General features: G+C 43.1%; 1 protein-coding gene across 1 annotated transcript in view; it reads right to left on the bottom strand.

Moving 5' to 3' along the window:
• The window catches only part of stard9 (StAR-related lipid transfer (START) domain containing 9), a 383,628-nt gene that overhangs the window by 127,733 nt on the left and 231,782 nt on the right, over window positions 1–24,113 (bottom strand). The window contains exons 19-21 of the mRNA XM_059649369.1: window positions 21,371–21,453; window positions 15,982–16,088; window positions 9,065–9,115 (exon numbers count right to left, since the gene is read on the bottom strand). Coding sequence (XP_059505352.1) covers window positions 9,065–9,115; window positions 15,982–16,088; window positions 21,371–21,453 — 241 coding nt within the window. The remainder of the gene's footprint in view (window positions 1–9,064; window positions 9,116–15,981; window positions 16,089–21,370; window positions 21,454–24,113) is intronic.

The raw sequence follows: 24,113 nt of genomic DNA on the forward strand, positions 1-24,113 counted from the left end.
GTACAAGGAGTGATTAGTAAGTTTATGGATGATACAAAATTAGGAAGTATCAGTGATAACCGGGAAGGTTATCAAAAATTACAGCAGGATCTCAATCAGATGGGGAAGTGGGCTGAGGATTGTCAAATGCAATTCAATATAGGTAATACAGGTGGGTTATAGTGGGATGGGTCTGGTGGGATGCTTCAAGGGGTGGTGTAGACTTGCTGGGCCGAAGGGCCTGTTTCCACACTGTAGGGAGTCTAACCTAATTTAAGTGTGAGGCATTGTACTTTAGCAAGTCAAACCAAAGTAGGACTTATACAGTAAATGATAAGGTCCTGAGGAGTATCATGGAACAGCAGAACCCAGGAGTACCAGTGCATAGTTTGCTGAAAGTGGCATCACACTGTGTTCAGTTTTGGTCACCCTGTTATAGGAAGGGCATAGTTAAACTGGAAAGTGTGCAAAGAAGATTTACGAGGATGTTGCTAAGACCAGTAGGCCTGAGTCATAGGGAGAGGTTGGCCAGTATATTCCTTGGAATGTAGGAGAATGAGGAGTGACCTTATTGAGATGAATAAAATCACGAGGGGCATAGATAGGATAAATTAATATAGTCTTTTTTCCAGGGATGGGGAATTGAAAACTAGATGGCATAGATTTAAGGTGAGAGGAGAAAGATTTAAGAAGGACCTGAGGACAACTCCTTCAAGCAGAGGGTGGTGCATGTAAAGAGTGAGCTGCCAGAAAAGTGGCTGTGGAAAGTACAATAGCAACATTTGGATAAGTATATGGATGGGAAGGGTTTAGAGGGATATGGACCAAACGCAGGCAATTGGGACCAGGTGAGTGGTGACCACGGTCAGCGTGACTCAGTTTGGGCCAAAGTGACTGTTTCCACGCTGTATTACTCTACGACTGTGACAAAACCTTGGTTCGGCCACATCTGGAGAGCTATGCAAAACCCTGGTTTGCCCACATCTGCAGTATTGTGTCCAGTTCTGGTCGCCTCATTGCAGAAAGGATGTGAAAGCTTTGGAAAAGGTGCAGAGGAGATTTACCAGGATGTTGTCTGGAATGGAGGGTAGGTGTTATGAGGAAAGGTTGAGAGAGCTTGGGCTTTTTGCTTTAGAATGATGAGAGGTGTACAAAATGATCAGAGGTATAGATACAGTGGACAGCCAGTGACTTTTTCCTGGGGTGGAGGTAGCTATTATGAGGAGGCATAGTTTTAAAGTGAGTAGAGGTAGATATAGGTAGGTTCTTTACTCAGAGTGGTCGAGGCATGAAATGCATTGCCGGAGAGGGTAGTGGAGTCGGCCTCATTAAGGGCATTTAAGCAGCTATTAGGTAAGTGTATGGATGATAGCATCAGGTAGGAGTGGAGGTTAGATAGACCCTTGGTTTAGGGTAAAAGTTTGCTGGGCCGAGGGGCCTGTACTGTCCTGTACAGTTCCATGCTCTATGCTCTATGCTCTATGACTCTATTTCAGACTTGGAACGAAGGCCAGGGATTGCAGGCTGTAAAATGGTCTGGTCCTCAGAATGGACCCAAAACATTAACTCAGATTTTTTTCTTCACAGGTGCTGCCAGATCAGCTGAGTTTTTCCAGCAACTTCTGTTTGTGTTCCTAATTTACATCATCCACTGTTCTTTAGGTTTTTATGGTGCTATTCCAAGCCTGTGCCAGAATCATTCTTATCCTCCCTGGTTTACACTGACCTCAATTAAAGGGTGAAAAGCCAACAGCAAATGTCTGCATTCAAGTTTCCAATGACAGATTCCAGCAATCTAAGTAAAAATAAATCTACATATTCAAAATATTTAGACACAGTGCTTTATTATACCTCTTCAATATATCCCAAAGGACTTTAGGCGGAATTAGCTATTCTAAAGTGCCATAGCAAGATTTTATACAGGGGAGGAATGTACGTAATAACAAACATTTCTCTCAGAGCAACAGCTCAAAAAAATTTCAAGCACTCAACAATGCACAACTGGGACAGCCATGCGGTCTGCATCATTAAGATAGTGGAGTGTTATTATTGCATCCTCACACATCTGTTGCAGCTTCAGTTTGTATATTATATATTTTATAAGTAGATCCAGATTAGAAGGACTAATCAACTATAAACATTTCATTATTAGGAGCATTGTGGTTACCAGCTGAAACACCAGGTTGAGCAGAATGCCAACATCTGCCATGATCCATCTGAATGGCACAGCGGGCTCGAGGGGTTGAATAGCCCATTCCTGTTCCCACTTCTTACATTGGCTTAAGGGTGACTGAGCAAATTGCATTTATCTCACAACCTTAAACTGCAGAGAGTGGCCACTTAGCCCATCTTGCCTGCACAGGCAGTGTGGCCTCTCACTAGGTGACAGTCTGAGTTCTATTGTTCCACTGGGCAGAGTCTTGCTAGAGCAGTGAACATCCTGATGGTGAGACTGGGTGGAAGCAGGATATCTACTTAGAAATGGCACACTGCCTATATGCAATCACTGGTAGCTAACTAGCTATGCTGAGTGAAGGGGTAAATCAGATACATAGAACATAGAACATAGAACATAGAACAGTACAGCACAGAACAGGCCCTTCAGCCCACAATGTTGTGCCGACCATTGATCCTCATGGATGCACCCTCAAATTTCTGTGACCATATGCATGTCCAGCAGTCTCTTAAATGACCCCAATGACCTTGCTTCCACAACTGCTGCTGGCAACGCATTCCATGCTCTCACAACTCTCTGCGTAAAGAACCTGCCTCTGACATCCCCTCTATACTTTCCACCAACCAGCTTAAAACTATGACCCCTCGTGCTAGCCATTTCTGCCCTGGGAAATAGTCTCTGGCTATCAACTCTATCTATGCCTCTCATTATCTTGTATACCTCAATTAGGTCCCCTCTCCTCCTCCTTTTCTCCAATGAAAAGAGACCGAGCTCAGTCAACCTCTCTTCATAAGATAAGCCCTCCAGTCCAGGCAGCATCCTGGTAAACCTCCTCTGAACCCTCTCCAAAGCATCCACATCTTTCCTATAATAGGGCGCCCAGAACTGGACGCAGTATTCCAAGTGCGGTCTAACCAAAGTTTTATAGAGCTGCAACAAGATCTCACGACTCTTAAACTCAATCCCCCTGTTAATGAAAGCCAAAACACCATATGCTTTCTTAACAACCCTGTCCACTTGGGTGGCCATTTTAAGGGATCTATGTATCTGCACACCAAGATCCCTCTGTTCCTCCACGCTGCCAAGAATCCTATCCTTAATCCTGTACTCAGCTTTCAAATTCGACCTTCCAAAATGCATCACCTCGCATTTATCCAGGTTGAACTCCATCTGCCACCTCTCAGCCCATCTCTGCATCCTGTCAATGTCCCGCTGCAGCCTACAACAGCCCTCTACACTGTCAACGACACCTCCGACCTTTGTGTCGTCTGCAAACTTGCTGACCCATCCTTCAATTCCCTCGTCCAAGTCATTAATAAAAATTACAAACAGTAGAGGCCCAAGGACAGAGCCCTGTGGAACCCCACTCACCACTGACTTCCAGGCAGAATATTTTCCTTCTACTACCACTCGCTGTCTTCTGTTGGCCAGCCAATTCTGTATCCAAGCAGCTAAGTTCCCCTGTATCCCATTCCTCCTGACCTTCTGAATGAGCCTTCCATGGGGAACCTTATCAAATGCCTTACTGAAGTCCATATACACCACATCCACAGCTTGACCCTCATCAACCTTACTAGTCACATCCTCAAAAAACTCGATAAGGTTTGTAAGGCATGACCTACCCCTCACAAAGCCGTGTTGACTGTATTTGATCAAGCCATGCTCTTCCAGATGGTCATAAATCTTATCCCTCAGAATCCTTTCTAACACCTTGCAGACGACAGACGTGAGACTTACCGGTCTATAATTGCCGGGGATTTCCCTATTTCCTTTCTTGAAGAGAGGAATTACATTTGCCTCTCTCCAGTCCTCAGGTACGACTCCAGTGGAGAGCGAGGATGCAAAGATCTTCGCAAGTGGCGAAGCAATTGCATTTCTCGCTTCCCAAAGCAGCCGAGGACAAATCTGATCCGGGCCTGGCGACTTGTCAATCTTAATGTTTGACAAAATTTTCAGTACATCAGCTTCCTCTATCTCTATCCATTCCAGCATGCACACCTGCTCTTCAAAGGTTTCATTCACTACACAGGTCGTTTCTTTCGTAAAGACAGAAGCAAAAAACTCATTTAGGGCTTCCCCTACCTCCTCAGGCTCCACACACAAGTTCCCTATGCTATCCCTGATCGGCCCTACTCTTTCTTTGACCATTCTCTTATTCCTCACGTAAGTGTAAAATGCCTTTGTGTTTTCCCGGATTCCTTCTGCCAAGCCTTTCTCGTGCCCCCTCCTGGCTCTCCTCAGACCATTTTTGAGCTCCTTCCTTGCCTGCATGTAATCCTCTCTAGCTGAACTTGACCCTAGCTTCCTCCACCTTATGTAAGCTACCTTCTTCCTTTTCACTAGAAGCTCCACCGCTCTCGTCATCCAAGGTTCCTTTATCTTACCCCGTCTTGCCTGTCTCAGAGGGACATATTTACTCATCACTCCCAACAACTGTTCCTTAAACCATCTCCACATGTCTATAGTTCCCTTACCATGGAACAACTGCTCCCAGTCCATGCTTCCTAACTCGTGTCTAATCGCATCATAGTTTCCTCTTCCCCAATTAAATATCCTCCCATTCTGCCTAATCCTCTCCTTCTCCATAGCTATGTAGAATGAGAGAGTGTTATGGTCACTATCACCAAAATGCTCTCCCACCACAAGATCTGATACCTGCCCCGGCTCGTTTCCGAGCACCAAGTCTAGAATGGCCTCTCCCCTCGTCGGCCTGTCAACGTACTGCGTTAGGAAACCCTCCTGAACACACCTTACAAAAACAGCTCCATTCAAATCTTCTGCTCGAAGGAGGTTCCAATCAATATTAGGAAAGTTAAAGTCACCCATTACAACAACCCTACTGCGTCCACACTTTTCCAAAATCTGTCGACCTATGCTTTCTACAATCTCCCTGCTGCTATTGGGGGGCCTGTAGTAAACCCCTAACGAGGTGACTACTCCCTTGCTGTTCCTAATTTCCACCCATACTGACTCAGTAGGCAGATCTTCCTCGACAATGGAAGCTTCTGTAGCTGTGATACCCTCTCTGATTAGTAGTGCTACACCCCCCCCTCTTTTTGCCCCCTCCCTATTCTTTTTAAATGTTCTAAACCCTGGAATATCCAGCAACCATTCCAGCCCATGAGAAACCCATGTCTCTGTTATGGCCACAACATCATAGCACCAGGTACTGATCCATGCTCTAAGTTCATCACTTTTATTCCTGATACTCCTTGCATTAAAGCAAACACACTTTAACCGATCCCTTGGTTCCTTCCCAGGAAAATCCTTCCCACTAGCTGGTCTACCTCTTGCTACTGCCTCACCTGCATCAACGCTCACCTCTGGTATACAGCTCAGGTTCCCACCCCCCTGCCATACTAGTTTAAACCCTCTCGAACTACTCGAGCAAACCTTCCACCCAGGACATTGGTCCCCTTCCAGTTCAGATGCAACCCGTCCTTCTTGTACAGGTCCCACCTTCCCCAGAAGGCATCCCAATTATCAACATATCTGAAACCCTCCCTCCTACACCAGCTGCGTAGCCACGTGTTCAGCTGCGCCCGCTCCCTGTTCCTCACCTCGCTATCTCGTGGCACCGGTAGTAAACCAGAGAACACTACTCTGTTCGTCCTGCTCTGCAGCTTCCATCCTAACTCCCTGAAATCACTTTTTATATCCTCAAACCTATTTCTGGCTATATCATTTGTGCCAATATGTAACACGATTTCTGGCTGTTCACCCTCCCCTTTCAGAACTTTATACACCCGATCGGAGACGTCCCGGACCCTGGCACCAGGGAGGCAACATACCTTCCGGGAATCCCGATCTTGCCCACAAAATCTCCTGTCGATTCCCCTAACTATCGAGTCCCCTACCACGAGTACTTTTCTATTCTGCCCCCTTCCCTTCTTTGCCACAGTGTCAGGCTCAGTGCCAGAGAACTGACTACTATGGCTTTCCTCTGGTAGGTCAACCCCCCCAGCAGTATCCAAAACGGTATACTTATTGCTGAGGGGAATGCCCACAGGGGATCTCTGCACTGTCTGTCTGTCCCCTTTCCTCCCCCTAACTGTAACCCATCTATCCTCGTCCTGAGCCTTAGGAGTGACCAACTCCCGATAACTCCTCTCAATTACCCCCTCTGCCTCCCGAATGATCCGTAGTTCATCCAGCTCCAGCTCCATTTCCCTAACACGGTTTTCAAGGAGCTGTAGCTGGGTGCACTTCCCGCAGATGTAGCCAGCGGAGACGTGTGCCACATCTCCCAACTGCCACATTTTGCAGGAGGAGCAAGCAACTGCCCTAGCATCCATACCCCACTTATCTGAACACCCACTCAATACTAAAGCAGAAAGCTCACTTCAAGTAATAATAACAAATTAATAACAAACTTATGTTCAATAGAGAAAGTTTAGAATGAACCTTACCTTATTAACTAGGTTAGAGGAGATACGTCAGATCTCACTGGGAAAAGTTCTAAGTGCCTTACTGAAGACAAGTATTTATTTTTCGGCAGCCAGCAGCATCATTCTATCAGAGAGATCTCTAGACTTGAACTGCTGCCACCACATTCCCACCTGCCACACTTGGATCTCTAGGGTTGTAAGCTATCATCCTGCAAACTCTATCACTCACCTCCATTGCTCTCAATCAACCGTCTGCTCATACATTAGTAATAGATTTCTGCCACTTGCAAATAAAAAAATCACAGACTCCCTTTAATCAATGGCCGAGTTACTTCCCAAATGTTATTTCACCATTGAGAATCTGACCTTTCAACTGCATAATTAAATACCCCTGGATGATTCATTTCTGCTCCAAGAAGCCCCATTATACTCTGTTCACTCAGTATTATTTGAAAACCCTGGGAGGAGATGCCTGAAATGATTCTCTTTTTTAAAAGATTGGTTTAATTTCAGTAACAGTTTGCGACAGTACAGCATTTAGGACAAACTTTTGCATAATTTCCTCGAAACTGTCACCATCATTGCCTCAGAACATTGATAAGTGGGAAAACCAGGATTGAGGAAATGTCCACTTAAGGATTCAACACCAGAGTATTGTATAAATGACCACAGCTAGGTAATGCAGATGGGCAAAGACAATTAGGGGATCAAGTACAGAAACAACTAAAAATCAGTGAACAGATACAAAAGAAATTTCAAAAGACTGTAGGAATCTTAACCATAATTCAAGGAGACAGCATATAAATAATGATGTGTTAGAACTGTGCAGAAGTCTTATTAGACACAGTTCAAAGCACCATAATTTGTGGAAAATGTAATAGGTCTGTAGTCAATGTTGAGGCTGCCCGGAGTAACTCCCTCCCAATTGCAGACCACTATGCCATCACCTCTTCTGGTCTGTCCTGCTACAGAAATAAGGAGGAATTTCTACTGGTGAATCTGTGGAACTCATTGCTGTAGAGGGCTGTGGTGGCCAAGTGTATTTAAGACAGAAATAGATGGGTCTTGATTGGAAAGGGGATCCAGGTTTACAGTCAAAAGGGAGGAGAATGGGGCAGAGAACCGTATCATCCATGATCGAATGGCAGAGCAGACTTGATGAGCCAAATGATCTAATTCTGCTCCTATGCCATATGAGACAGGATTTATCCAGGTGAGAGTGTAATACTCACTGTAACATATCTTTAGGCAATATCAGGATGTGCTTAACAGGTCTATGGGATAGCTCTTCAGATTTTAGCACATGTTCTCAAATGTTGGAATGGAGCATTTTGTCGGATTTACATAACCAGGTCTGCTGTTATGATTTCCGGCGCATTGGTCGATACCAGATGCTCCTTCTAGTTTCACTCCTATCCAATTTTGTAGCTGTTTGATACAACTTAGCTTTGCTAGGGATTTCAGAAGGTTGTTAAAAGTCACAATGCTGTGGGTCTGCAATCATATGTAGGTCAGGCATGGTGCTGGCAGAAAATTTTGTTCCCTACAGGAAATATGAAGAGGTGGGTTTTTACAACAATTGTTGACAGCTTCATAGTGGAGACAGAAGGGTATCAGGGGACAGTCCGGTGGCTCAATAGTTAGTACTGCTGCCTTACAGCCAGGGACCTGGGTTCGATTCCAGCCTTGGAACACTGTCTGTTTGGCATTTGCACATTCTCTATGTGTCTGTCTGGGTTTCCTCTGAGTGCTCCAGTTTCCTCCCACAGTTCAAAGATGTGCAGACTAGGTGGATTGGCCATGCTAAATTGTCCCACAGTGTCCAGTATGTGCAGGCTAGGTGAATTAGCCATGGTAAATGCAAGGTTATGGGAATGGAGGGGATGGTGGTTGGGGTTGGGGGTGTGGGGGAGGAGAGAAGTGGGATTGGATGGTATGCTCTTGGGTGGGTCAATGCGGACACGATTGGCTGAATGGCCACTATCTGCACTGTAAGGATTCTATGACTCTATTTAATTAGGCGAGATGGTGGCATATTTAAGCCCTGCCGCAGCTAAGACATAAGTAACCAGTGAGTGACCATGTGAGGCCTTCATGCCTCCACTGCTGCTTTCAGCCCAACTGCAGGTGTGCATGTCAACAAGCAGCACACCCACTAGTTTGGGGTTCCTCAATCAAAGGCATTCAGTGCCTAAGCAAGAGACCTAATATTGAGACGTGGACAGTCCTGCCAACAGCCACTGCCCTTGCCCCCAAATATATCACTACGTTTCCACCCTGCAAAATCCTTCCAATATTACCTATGCCTCCTCAATTCTGGAATTCCCCTCCTGTTAGTCCATTCTGTGTAATAATAATATTTTATAAGTTTCAGCTCAAACCTTTCCAAGTCCCTTGAAAACAAAGACCAATTGTTCTGAAGAAGAGTCATACAGGTCTTGGAAACATTAACACTGTTTTCTCTCCACAGATACAGCCAGGTTTGCTGTGTTTATTTCTAATGTTTGGGGTAGTTTCTCACCTGGTTTCACTTAGCTCCATTTCTTCATCCTTCTCTTTATCATGTTCAAAGCTGTAAAATTCAACACATCAGTTTGGTTAGATGACCCTGACTTATCCTAGTGATAATCTTTTTCCTGTAGATATATAAATATACATTTCTAATTAGAACAGAACATTAAGTAGGCTGCAGGGGTATCACACTGTGGCCTACTCATGGTCTGAATAGCAAAACCTCCCACTGATTACATTTAAAGCTTGTGCCCTCTCAACTTATCAAAGGTCATTTCAATGGCAGCTCAGGACAACCAGAAGGAAAGAAGTATCCTTGGGCAGCTCTCCTTGGAGAGGGACTTCTCTTATATAAGACATATGCTTTAAGAGTCATTACCACCACAAACCAGGATACTGTTAAGTTGTGGTTACGCTCCTGCCCTCAGAATTTTATTCTATATATTTAGTTGTTCGTAGGATGTGGTTCTATCCCTAATTGCCCAGAGGACAGTTAACAATAAACTATACTGCTGTAGGTCTGGATATACATGTGGGTCAGTTTCCTTCCCTAAACGACATTAGTGAACAATATGTGGTTTGCGATCGTTAACAATAATTACATGGTTTCTATTTGGGCAAGCTATTCCAGAGACGCCAAATTGCTGTGAGAGAGGAAGTTCAAGGATTTTTGACATGGTGGCAGCCAAGGAACAGTACACAGTCAAGTCTGGATGCTGTGTAGCGTGGAGGGGAACCTTTCTGTAAAAAGGGACTTTATAAAGCTGCAGATCCATTTAGTTACTTTGTTTCAATTTAAGATGTTTTAAGATGCAATCAAGTTAAATTCAATAACTAATGCTAGCACTTTACACACACGAGTGAGCTCAAGATTGAATAAAAATTACAACCAAAGAAATGAAGTAATTGAAACTAAAACAGTATAAAACACCAACATGGTGGCTCGATGTTTAGTACTGCTGCCTCACAGCACCAGGGACATGGGTTCAATTCCACCCTCAGACAACTGTCTGTGTGGAGTTTGTACATTCTCCCTGTGTTGTGTGGGTTTCCTCCCACAGTCCAAAGATGTGCAGATTAGGTGGATTGGCCATGCTAAATTGCCCATAGCGTTCAGGGATGGGCCTGGCTGGGATGCTCTGAGGTGTGGTATGAACTTGTTCGGCCGAAGGGCCTGTTTCCACACTGCAGGGATTTTATGATTCTACAATGATAGAAAGGAACAAAGGCCGGGTCGATTTCATCAGGACCTTTGCTAATCATGAAATATTTAAATTTGGAGATGTTCAAAAAGGCTGGATTGAGAGACGTGCAGAGATCTGAGGGGGTCATGGAGATTAGAGGAGATTCCAGAGGACAGGAGGAGGAGTAAAGCCACAAATGATTTTTGATCAGAGAGCATAGGGATGGGTGTATAGTCTTTGTGTGAGTTAAGACGCAGGCAACAACCAAGAGTAAACAGGAATTGTCAAGTCTAGAGGTCACAAGAGTTTTGTTGGTGATTCATCTGAAGAGGAGGCTGGTGATGCTCGTGAGATGGAAAAATGGTCTTAGTGATGGGGAGAGCATGTAATTAGAAGTCCATCTCACGTTCAAATATGACACTCAGGTCGTGAACAGTCTGCTTCACACTCATACAGAAGCCAAGTAAGACTGGAGTCAGCGACTAGAAAACAGAATTTGCGATAGGGATCAAATGATTTTGATCTTCCGAACATTCAGTTCAATGAAATTTTAGTTCATCTAGTACTGGGTGTCAGATAAACAGTCTGATGATTTATACAGAGACAAAAAGAAAACACTGCAGATGCTGGAATCCATAATTTAGAGGCTGTGAAGGGCCCTAAGAGAGATCAAGGTGTAGCAGACCTGAATCCCATTGGTCTACACGAGAACTGACACTGTTTTCAGGTGATACCACTGTTAGCAGCAGAGAGGTGACAAAAGAGGACATGGGCTAAGGACAGATCCTTGGACGGCATCTTGGAGGTAATGATGTTGGAAGAGGAAGAGAAATCCCTAACGGCGATACTCAGATATGATGGACTTGTTTGTGATATACATAAATGATTTGGAGGAAGGTGGTCTGATCAGCAAGTTTGCAGATGACACGAAGATTGGTGGAGGAGCAGATAGTGAAGGGGACTGTCAGAGATTACAGCAGAATGTAGATAGACTGGAGAGTTGGGCAGATAAATGGCAGATGGAGTTCAATCCGGGCAAATGCGTGGTGATGCATTTTGGAAGATCAAATTCAAGGGCAAACTATACAGTAAATGGAAAAGTCCTGGGGAAAATCGATGTTCAGAGAGATCCATTGTTCCCTGAAGGTGGCAACGCAGGTCAATAGGGTGATCGAGAAGGCATACGGCATACTTTCCTTCATCGGACAGGGTATTGAGTACAAGAGTTGGCAGGTCATGCGACAGCTGTATAAGACTTTGGTTCGAACACGTGTGGAGTACTGTAAAGAGTTCTGGTCGCCATATGACCAAAAGGATGTGGACGCTTTGGAGAGGGTGCAGAGGAGGTTCACCAGGATGCTGCCTGGTATGGAGGGTGATAGCTATGAAGAGAGGTTGAGTAGATTAGGATTATTTTCATTAAAAAGACAGAGGTTGAGGGGGACCTGATTGAGGTCTACAAAATCATGAGGGGGAGAGACAGGGTGGATAGCAAGAAGCTTTTTCCCAGAGTGGGGGACTCAATTACTAGGGGTCATGAGTTCAAAGTGAGAGGAGGAAAGTTTAAGGGAGACATGCGTGGAAAGTTCTTTACGCAGAGGGTGGTGAGTGCCTGGAATGAATTGCCAGCAGAGGTGATAGATGCAGACACGTTAGCGTCTTTTAAGATATATCTAGACAGGTACATGGATGGGCGGGGAACAAATGCACACAGACTGTTAGAAAATAGATGACAGGTTAAACAGAGGATCTCGATCGGAGCAGGCTTGGAGGGCCGAAGGGCCTGTTCCTGTGCGGTAATTTTCTTTGTTCTTTAGATAAAAATGAAGCCAGGTGTCTGCAGTTCCACCTGGCCAGGCAATAGTGCAGTGGGAATCGAGGAGGACTGGTGCGGCCAACCAAGAGAGCAAATAGATTGCCAAGGACAACGGGGATAATTACATATTACAGTCACATATGGCATCATTTGTGATTCTGATAAGAGGTGTTCAGGTGTTCAGTATTTTGGCAAGACAAGCCAACAACTAAACCATCATGTCTAATTCTGTGTTAAGTTTCCTTGTTTTCAGATTCTTTCATGGTCTCACCCATCCCTCTCCCGCTCCAAAAACTCTAGGACTTCAAGTTCCATTAATTCTGGCTGTTCTGGCATCCCCAGTTTCCACCAATTCATCTCTGATGACTATGTCTTCAGGCACCAAACTCTAAAATTTCTTTCCAATATCTGTTCACTTCTTTCTCTCCTCCTGTAAAGCATTCCCCTAAATCCACATTTCTGGTTATGCTTTTGCTCATGTATCCTATCTGCTTATGTGGCTTAATGTCAATTTTCTGTTTCATAAAACTCCAATGAAACTTCTTGGGATATTTTAATACAGTAAAGCACCAAATAAATGCAATTTATTGCAAAATCAATAAAAAAATTACATGCAGATCATAACAGAATGCAGTATACCCAGTATTAGCATAATTTTAAACAAGAAACATATGTTATATGAATGCTGGTCAGCTCTGAAATCGCACCGTGTAAAATTTTGAGTCCTGATGTTTAACACCTGCAATTAAATTCATGTAGCCTTAACCTCAATACTAATATATTGAAACATATGGGAATAATTTAACCATTTAGCAATTAACACTAACATTTAGAATTATTTTAGTAGTTAAATAAATATCAGTTCAAAATAAATACTTTTGCGGAAAAATAACTCATTTGATGACACTAAGATTGGTGGAGTTTGCTGATGACACTAAGATTGGTGGAGTAGCTGATAGTGAAGGGGACTGTCAGAGATTACAGCAGAATATAGATAGACTGGAGAGGTGGGCAGGTAAATGGCACAGGGAGTTCAATCCGGGCAAATGCGAGGTGATGCATTTTGGACGATCAAATGCAAGGTCGAACTATACAGTAAATGGAAACGTCCTAGGGAAAATTGATGAACAGAGAGATCTGGGTGTTCAGGTCCATTGTTCCCTGAAGATGACAACGCAGGTCAATAGGGTGGTCAAGACGGCATATGGCATGCTTTCCTTCACTGGACGGGATATTGAATACAAGAGTTGGCAGGTCATGTTGCAGTTGTATAGGACTTTGGTTTGGCCACATTTGGAGTACTGTGTACAGTTCTGGTCGCCACATTACCAAAAGGATGTGGATGCTTTGGAGAGGGTGCAGAGGAGGTTCACCAGGACGTTGCCTGGTATGGAGGGTGCTAGCTACGAAGAGAGGCTGAGTAGATCAGGATTATTTTCATTAGAAAGATGGAGATTGAGGGGGGACCTGATTGAGGTCTACAAAATCATGAGGGGAATAGACAGGGTGAATAGCAAAAAGCTTTTTCCCAGAATGGGAGACTCAATTACTAGGGGTCATGAGTTGAAAGTGACAGGAGTAAAGTTTAGGGGAGATATGCTTGGAAAGTTCTTTACACAGAGGGTGGTGGGTGCCTGGAACGTGTTGCCAGCAGAGGTGGTAGACGCAGACACGTTAGCATCTTTTAAGATACATTTGGACAGGTACATGGATGGGCAGGGAGCAAATGGACACAGACCGTTAGAAAATAGATGACAGGTTAGACAAAGGATCTGTATCGGCGCGGGCTTGGAGGGCCGAAGGGCCTGTTCCTGTGCTGTAATTTTCTTTGTTCTTTGTTCTCATTTAAGATATAGTCAGTTGTGTTTTTCAGGCAAGTTCAAAAATCAAATCCACAGGAAAAGTTAATTAACTTGGTTAACAATGAGGTTAAGCTGAACTTGAAAAGCAAGTCCATTTGGCACGACAATAGCATTTGAAAAATCGTATGGGATTTTGAATATTCATTGCATTCTGCCTCAGAACAAATCAAGGTGCCAACTCATTCTTGCATTTATCATTTTCAGGTGTTGAGGCGTTGGGCTGAGGATGACGAGGGTAACATTGAGGTTGCTCAATAAAATGGCCTTTCCTTTGTTTATAGAACATTACAGCACAGTACAGACCCTTCGGCCATGTTGTGCCAACCTGTCATACCAATCTGAAGCCCATCTAACCTACACTATTCCATGTACATCCATATGCTTGTCCAATGATGACTTAAATGTACCTAAAGTTGGAGAATCTACTGCCATTGCAGGCAAAGCCTTCCATTCCCTTACTACTCTCTGAGTAAAGAAACTACCTCTGACATCTGTCCTATATTTTTCACCCCTCAATTTAAAGCTATGCCCCCTTGTGCTCGCCATCACCATCCTAGGAAAAAGGCTCTCCCTATCCACCCTATCTAACCCTCTGATTATTTTATATGTTTCTATTAAGTCACCCCTCAATCTTCTTCTCTCTAATGAAAACAGCCTCAAGTCCCTCAGCCTTTCCTCGTAAGACCTTCCCTCCATACCAGGCAACATCCTCATAAATCTCCTCTGCACCCTTTCCAAAGCTTCCACATCCTTCTTATAATGCGGTGACCAGAACTGTACGCAACACTCCAAGTGCGCCGCACCAGAGTTTTGTACAGCTTCACCATAACCTCATGGTTCCGGAAATCGATCCCTCTATTAATAAAAGCTAAAACACTGTATGCCTTCTTAACAACCCTGTCAACCTGGGTGGTAACTTTCAAGGACCTGTGTACATGGACACCGAGATCTCTCTGCTCATCTACACTGCTAAGAATCTCACCATTAGCCCAGTACTTTGCATTTCGATTACTGCTACCAAAGTGCATCACCTCACACTTGTTTGCATTAAACTCCACTTGCCAACTCTCAGCCCAGCTCTGCAGCTTATCTATGTCTCTCTGTAACCTACAACATCCTTCGTCACTATCCACAACTCCACCGACCTTAGTGTCGTCTGCAAATTTACTAACCCATTCTTCTACGCCCTCATCCAGGTCATTTATAAAAATGACAAACTGCAGTGGACCCAACACCGACCCTTGCGGTACACCACTCGTAACTGGTCTCCAAGATAAACATTTCCCATCAACCACGACGCTCTGTCTTCTTTCAGCAAGCCAATTTCTGATCCAAACTGCTATATCTCCCACAATCCCATTCCTCCGCATTTTGTACAATAGCCGACTGTGTGGAACCTTATCGAACGCCTTGCTGAAATCCATATACACCACATCAACCGGTTTACTCTCATCTACCTGTTTGGTCATCTTCTCAAAGAACTCAATAAGGTTTGTGAGGCGCAACCTACCCTTCACAAAACTGTGCTGACTATCCCTAATCAGATTATTCTTTTCTAAATGAAATCAAATTATTCTTTTCTAGATTAATCAAATTATTGTTTTCTAGATGAAATCAAATTATTCTTTTACATAGAACATAGAACAGTACAGCACAGAACAGACCCTTCAGCCCACGATGTTGTGCCGACCATTGATCCTCATGTATGCACCCTCAAATTTCTGTGACCATATGCATGTCCAGCAGTCTCTTAAATGTCCCCAATGACCTTGCTTCCACAACTGCTGCTGGCAACGCATTCCATGCTCTCACAACTCTCTGTGTAAAGAACCTGCCTCTGACATCCCCTCTATACTTTCCTCCAACCAGCTTAAAACTATGAAATCAAATGATTCTTTTCTGGATGAAATCAAATTATTCTTTTCTGAATGAATCAATCTAGATTGTGTCTAAAAGCTCCAATTTTCTCACTCCAATTCCCTGACTGTAGACTTAATAGCGAATTTCTGTGTGATTTATAATATGCCAGTATCCAATTGGATGTTCTCACGACTGAATCTCCTACCTTGCTTGCATGAGAGGAGATAAAACATAAGGAGGGGAGAAGTTGAATTCGCCATCCAAATCTAGCCACTCACAGGAGCCACTGCTTTCTAGTGACATGCTGCTACTCTGTACAAGTGAAAGAAAAAAATTATATAAAGATAACAGAATGCACTTTATTCAAATTTTAACACAGTTCCATGCATACAAATTCAGAAGAGTAAGGTAAATTAGAAGTTCAAGCAGGCAAGACAATAAAACATTAACACCTTTCTAAGGTAGGAAGCTCAGAAACTGTGTGTTTAGTTAATCTGGCTTTAGAGAGTATTAACCTAATCATGTCATGGCACTGATCCACTGTCATCATGTGTGAGCACATGGACATGTTACAATTTCATGAGGAAAGGGGTTGCAGTTTACACTTAGGCCAAATCCATTTACCACATGTTTGGGTCATCAATGTTTTCCTTTTGTTATCAAAAATGGCTGCTTTTTGTGCTTGCGTAATTCTCCATTGTGTGTTCTAACATGGCTGTGGAGGCTGATTGCAAATCTGTGTGGCTTTTCACTGTACGGGCGAAAATGAGTTTTCTGTCATTTTTGCAACTGATCTTTCTAGCTTGTGTCTTTTGTTCTTCATCCTCTAGGTACAAGGAAAAATTCCATTATTTGAGACCACTCCCCAGGTAGTTCTTTCTTGTACATTTTTCTCCCACTTTGTATGGGTGCCAAATTTGCTGAGATCTGCCTTTAAGCAGCCTTTGAGCTTTCATTTATTATCCTATCTCACTGGTAGTGCCTAAGTGTACAGGCTTATGTGAAGAAACCACTTTCAGAGTGGAATTGGCAGACACCGACTGGAATATCACCTACACTTCTCTCTCAGTAAACCAAAGAACTACAGCTCAGAGCTGGGTTTGAAAATAAAAGGATGGAGGTATAAATGGACTTTATTGGGACTTAATTAGCCCACTTTCCAATAGCATGTGTTATTACATTAGGACACCACACAGAAGTCTATTTTATCTTCTTGACATTGCTAGCAAGTCTAGATGGATACAAAATGAAAACCAAAAGAACTGTGGATGCTGTAAATCAGGAACAAAAACAAAGTTGCTGGAAGAGCTCAACAGGTCTGGCAGCACCTGTGGAGGAGAAAACAGAGTTAACATTTCGGGTCCGGTGACCCCTTCCTCAGAACTGACGGTGGCTGGGAAGACTACTGGCATCGACTACGAGGAAAGTTTAAAAAGACTAGGATTATTTTCACTGGAAAGACAGTAGCTGACAGGAAACCTGATTGAGGTTTACAAAATTATGGCAGGCATAGATAGGGTAGATTGTCAGAGGCTTTTTCTCAGGGTTGAAGTTTCAATCACAAAGGGGCACAGGTTCAAGGTGAGGGAGAAAAGTTTAAAGGAGATATGTGAGGCAAGTTTTTCACACAGAAAGTGGTAGGAAATTGGAATGCACTGCCAGAGGTGGTGGTACAAGCAGGCATGTTGGTGACATTAAGAGGCATCTGAATGGTTACATGAATAGGGGGGGAATAGAGGGATATGGGCTGAATAAGGGCAGAAGGTATTTTTAAAGTTTAGTTAGGACATGATGATTGTCGCAGGCTTGGAGGGACAATGGGCCTGTTCCTGTGCTGTACTTCTCTTTTGTTCTTTTGTTCAATTACCAGGTTTCTTTTGTGAAAAAAGCCATTCAAAAGAATGGCTTACTACGCCATCAGAGGCATTTATGAATGGTGTGAAGCTGGGTCACATATAAGGCAGGTCAGGCAAAAATAGCAGAATCCTCCTTCCCTAAGGGCCATTCTATAAATCTTCTTGAACTGCTGAAGCTCAGATGCATGGCAGAACTCAAGCGTTTTCCAAGTTTCTTTAAAGAGCAGTTCAGAGTTAGCCACAATCTGTTGCTTAACTGCAACCTTAAAATTGAAAATAAGTACATGTTGAAGACCCATTTGAATTCTGCTCACATCATCACATTCAAGAATCTAAAAATGCAATTCCATATATTGTTGCCAAAAGGTCAGAATATTTAAAGGAAAAAGACTGAAAACATAAGGATGGCTTTTGACACATCTAAATGAAATAAATCAGACCATTTCAGCGCAGAATCCCTATGGATTTGAAACTTTGAATAAATCTGTGGTTTCTTAGGGTGTAACTCATTGATGGAATGCCTAATTGTGAGATCAGTTACATGAGTCCTGTATTTAATAATGTGAAGAATAGCATTCCATGGAATATGCCTCACCAGAAAATAAAGGACTTCCAAATTAACTAATTCAATTTCAACTGAGGAACTGAATAATCTGAAATTATTTGTCTGTAGAGCCGCTGTTAGGGATGATAAATGCTTGTACAGGCAACCTCTGTGGTCCAGCCTGCACAGCACTTTCAGTTCAGGTCACATTTCCTCCAGCACAGCTGTGAAGTTCATCTCTAAAGGTTAGCAACTAGTTACCAATAGGTTTTACTGTTGGTTGCAGACTGGTTAGATCCCCTCCTCCTGGCTACTCTCAGGGCTCCACTAGGTGGTGTTGGTATTCTGAAACACCTCCTCAAAGTTGTATTTCCTCAGCACCAACTCCATCTCCTCATCGCGAGTGGCAGCAACCAATGTCAAGCTAGCCAGAGAGCATTGGCAGACAGGCCAAGCTTCAGTCTTAGTGTAATGGGATTGCACAGGCCAGGAGGCCAGGAAATATATCAGAGATATGGCCTCCTGTAGTCCAGCAAAAGGTCAGTCCCAAGGCTAACTAAACAACACCTCTAGCTAGAATCCTAGGAATTACATGAATCCAATTACACAAATTTGCTGTCATTCCAAAGTTATCCCCTAAAATCCTCCAAACCCATGTGCTTCCTTCTATCTATGTAAGATGATAGATATGCAGCGATTAGATCCATGAGGAATGGGTTGCTCAATGTAGTGAATTTTAGCTGATGGATAAAGAGACCCAACTGTAAGAGGTAGGTTCTGCCACAAGCGCCACGTGAAATGGTGATTGGGTGTTGTTGGTTGATGTTTTTGGTGTTGGCGTCTACTTCCAAGCTTCTGTGGCTACTGATCATCACTGTGATAATACTAGGTAAGTTGCCATTTTCCTGTCATCACCTAGCATCTCCAAGATCACAGAATCCCTGATCAAGACTCTTCATATCACCCTTGGCATTGTTGAACTGGAGCTTTGTGCCTCCAACTAGTTGCCTCAGTCCAGACAAAAACTCCTTAAGAATGTGACAGTCTTCCAACCTATGAATGTGCCCTGCCTGACGGGTGCTGGCATCCTTGTGAGACTGCCCTCACGGAGAATGCTGTCCTTGCTCATCCTCCCAAGAGTGTGCACAAACAGCAAAAATGAAAGTTTTGAGCTTTGTTTCTTGAAAGCTCCAAGTTGTCCATTTTCCACGACTAAACAATAATGCTTTAGTTTGTATGATGAAGGGTCTAGGCCCGAAGTGTCAGCTTTTGTGCTCCTGAGATGCTGCTTGGCCTGCTGTGTTCATCCAGCTCCATACTTTGTTATCTTATGCTTTAGTTTGGTCATTCACAGGATGTAGATATTGCTGGCTTGGTCAGCAGTTATTGCCCATCTCTAATTACTTGAGATGGTGATGGCAAGCTGCCTCTTGGAATCACTTCCGTTCTTGAGGTGTAGGTGCCGAGAACTTATTCCTCATAAACCAGCATCTCAAAGTTAAGAGTCAGCTTGCTTTTCTTCCATGTATTAAATCTATGCCCATAACCTAATAATTACTCTTCAGTTTGGTGTTCCTCCCTATATCAAACAACTTATTCTCTTGACACATTCCAAAATTAAACTCCTGTTGCAATTGTTGAGACCATCACTACCTTTCTTTTATTTATTTAAATACTTGAACAAGCAGGGAATAGATGGATACAGACCATGTGTAGGTAGATGGGGTTAATTTAGAATGGTAATGTGCGCCAAATGGCCTATTCCTGTGCATAATGTTCTATGTCCTATTTCATTTTTGGTTTGGAACTGAGAGTTGTAATTGAGACTGATCTTTGTACAGCAGTTTGTTTTAAAAGAAGAGGAGAACACAAAAGACTGACTTAGGCTGTTGGAGCCGGTCTGAAAAGATATAGCAGGTTAATTACTGCTCTAAGAATGTTACAGATGAATCAGAACTGAGATGTTGTTATGCCCGTGGCCTGGCAGCTGGTTTCATGTTGAACTGTTAAATCGAGGGAGGACTGATGTCAGCCAGCCAATCACAGAGAATGTTGTAAAGAGAGAAAACAAAGAGTGAATTAGTGCTGACCGACTTTTGAGCAGGAGGTAGTTTTGATTTAGAAGTTTCCCGACTGGGCACCTGTTTTGGTTTTTGCTCTCTGTAGCTATTCTTCAATTGTCAATAGTTCGCAGTTCTCAGGAAAGAACCCCGGTTGGTAGGAAATAAGTAAAAGTCTCCAGAGGTCTGTGGTACTTGTTTGCATTGACTAGTGACTCCAGAACTGAAGCAAGATACAGTCATACGTGTCTGTAATACAATCTGTCATCAAAGATTTCATGAAGGCCCCACATTCGTCATTGAAATGGTTACTGAACTGGCAATTCGTGATTTTTTTTTCATTTTATTCTTTTCTCTTAATTTATCCCTTAATTGTGTCTTTCTGTCTGACTTTCGGTGAGAGACTGGAGCTTGATATTCAAAGAAGACCGAGCTGAGATTGTAGATATTAATTAGGTTGCATTGTAATTTATCTGTATTTACTTAAGTTACATTCTTATTAATAAATTATTAATTTTTCTTTACATTATAAAATTGGTGTCCAAGATCTGTTATTTGCAAAATCTGGTTCAGAACAATAGAGGAATTTTGAGGGTAATTGAAGGTTTTAATTTCACTGTGTGTTATAAATTCAGTAATAGTCAGGCTGAATTGGTATGCCTTCCTCTTCCCAAACCCAGGAACCATCCATTTACACATCTATTAACAAAGCACTATTGAGCCGAAGAAAGGAAATCTTAAAAGATTACCCCTCACTACTTAGCTTTACCTCCTAACAGAGTCAGATTAAATCCAACTTTACCAAGTGCAAATTCCGAAAGGACACACATGTTTTGGATTTTCCTATGCATTTTCCAAGAGGTGTATGCCTGACTTTTTTCTATGTTCTATACTCTATGCAGGTTTCTGAGTTGGACAGCTGGTGTATACATGTGGGCCTAATTACCTCCTTCTGTGCTGTAACAATTCTGAAGTTTGGTAAAATATTTAGCAGGATTGCCAGTGATTGATAATGCAAATCTCATCCACTCCTAGGTGGTTAATTACCAAACATCACGGAATTATTAGGCTGCTACATTGGAAGCTACAAAAACATTTATTAATTAAGCTCACATAATTAAGTTATAAACTCACTGTTCTCCTTTGTCTCAACTTTGCAGCTTCAGTTGGATGATTAAACCTGAACTTATGCACTTTTGCAAGGACTATAACAGCACCTGTAAAATAAATTAAATTATGCTAAGTAAGTTCTAAGTAATAGACTCTGTTACTGTAGATCTGTGGGCAATATATAGAATGATTAACTCACCGTAAAGAAAAAACATTCATACAAAATGATCCAGAAAAAGACAGCTTGAGTCATTTTTAAATAGCTGTATTTACTATTAACCTTTTTAGTATTTTACATTTGTATGTAATACAAATAGATAATTGGTGCTAGGAGCATAAAGGAATTGGTTCTATAAAGCTGAAGCATTAAGGACCAAATCATAGCATGAGCAAACCAATGGTTAAGTAACAGTGGAGGGAGATGTCCAGTTCCATGATACAGTGCAACATGTCAGGAATAAGAGGAATAAGAGATGGTCAAAGAAAGAGTAGGGCCGATCAGGGATAGCATAGGGAACTTGTGTGTGGAGTCTGAGGAGGTAGGGGATGCCGTTAATGAGTTTTTTGCTTCTGTCTTTACGAAAGAAACAAACTTTGTAGTGAATGAAACCTTTGAAGAGCAGGTGTGCATGCTGGAATGGATAGAGATAGAGGAAGCTGATGTGCTGAAAATTTTGTCAAACATTAAGATTGACAAGTCGCCAGGCCCAGACCAGATTTGTCCTCGGCTGCTTTGGGAAGCGAGAAATGAAATTGCTTCGCCACTTGCGAAGATCTTTGCATCCTCGCTCTCCACTGGAGTCGTACCTGAGGACTGGAGAGAGGCAAATGTAATTCCTCTCTTCAAGAAAGGAAATAGGGAAATGCCCGGCAATTACAGACCAGTAAGTCTCACGTCTGTCGTCTGCAAGGTGTTAGAAAGGATTCTGAGGGACAGGATTTATGACCATCTGGAAGAGCATGGCTTGATCAAATACAGTCAACACGGCTTTGTGAGGGGTAGGTCATGCCTCACAAACCTTATCGAGTTTTTTGAGAAAGTGACTAGAAAAGTTGATGAGGGTCGAGCTGTGGATGTGGTGTATATGGACCTCAGTAAGGCATTTGATAAGGTTCCCCATGCATTCAGAAGGTCAGGAGGAATGGGATACACGGGAACTTAGCTGCTTGGATACAGAATTGGCTGGCCAACAGAAGACAGTGAGTGGTAGTAGAAGGAAAACATTCTGCCTGGTAGTCAGTGGTGAGTGGGGTTCCACAGGGCTCTGTCCTTGGGCCTCTACTGTTTGTAATTTTTATTAATGACTTGGATGAGGGGCTTGAAGGATGGATCAGCAAGTTTGCAGATGACACAAAGGTCGGAGGTGTCGCTGACAATATAGAGGGCTGTTGTAGGCTGCAGCGGGACATTGACATGATGCAGAGATGGGCTGAGAGGTGGCAGATGGAGTTCAACCTGGATAAATGCGAGGTGATGCATTTTGGAAGGTCGAATTTGAAAGCTGAGTACAGGATTAAGGATAGGATTCTTGGCAGTGTGGAGGAACAGAGGGATCTTGGTGTGCAGATACATAGATCCCTTACAATGGCCACCCAAGTTGACAGGGTTGTTAAGAAAGCATATGGTGTTTTGGCTTTCATTAACAGGGGGATTGAGTTTAAGAGTCGCAAGATCTTGTTGCAGCTCTATAAAACTTTGGTTAGACCGCACTTGGAATACTGCGTCCAGTTCTGGTCGCCGTATTATAGGAAAGATGTGGATGCTTTGGAGACGGTTCAGAGGAGGTTTACCAGGATGCTGCCTGGACTGGAGGGCTTATCTTATGAGGAGAGGTTGACTGAGCTCGGTCTCTTTTCATTGGAGAAAAGGAGGAGGAGAGGGGACCTAATTGAGGTATACAAGATAATGAGAGGCATAGATAGAGTTGATAGCCAGAGACTATTTCCCAGGGCAGAAATGGCTAGCACGAGGGGTCATAGTTTTAAGCTGGTTGGAGGAAAGTATCGAGGGGATGTCAGAGGCGGGTTCTTTACACAGAGAGTTGTGAGAGCATGGAATGCGTTGCCAGCAGCAGTTGTGGAAGCAAGGTCATTGGGGTCATTTAAGAGACTGCTGGACATGCATATGGTCACAGAAATTTGAGGGTGCATACATGAGGATCAATGGTCGGCACAACATTGTGGGCTGAAGGGCCTGTTCTGTGCTGTACTGTTCTATGTTCTATGTTCTACGACAATGGTGGCAAGTTTTGTGCAGTAATGGGCCTCTTTGCAATGGCAGGACTAAGGGTTAAATTGTTCAGGTAAGTGGATCAAGGATTTACCAGATTGATGGAACATTAAGAGAGGACAGGCTTGGCATTTGGGTGCGGATAAATGAGATTAAAAGGCAAGTGAGAAAGAATAAACTGACTGGAGCTGGTGAATCATCCATTTGAGCCTGTTTAGGCTTTCAGCTAGACTGTCACCTGGATAGCCCTGACCCATCAAAAATCTGTTGAGCAAAGTCTTGTAACTTCCACTGCCTTAACAGATCAGAGTTCATCCTGAATATTCCTGAATATCTAGCTCTAATTTTCAAGATACAATCTCTTGCTCTGGATTTGCCTCCACAGCCTCTCCATTTTAACCAACTGAATCTCTTCATCAGTGGGGGATGGAGAAACAGAATAAGGACTAGAAGGCTTCGTTAATTCCATTTCATTCCCAGAAATTTCAGGAAAAGGTTCCACAGCAAAGCCCTGTTATTTAAAGCACTGACTGTTTT

The sequence above is a fragment of the Stegostoma tigrinum genome, chromosome 10 (genome assembly GCF_030684315.1).
Source record: "Stegostoma tigrinum isolate sSteTig4 chromosome 10, sSteTig4.hap1, whole genome shotgun sequence".
In the NCBI taxonomy this organism is placed as follows: domain Eukaryota; kingdom Metazoa; phylum Chordata; class Chondrichthyes; order Orectolobiformes; family Stegostomatidae; genus Stegostoma; species Stegostoma tigrinum.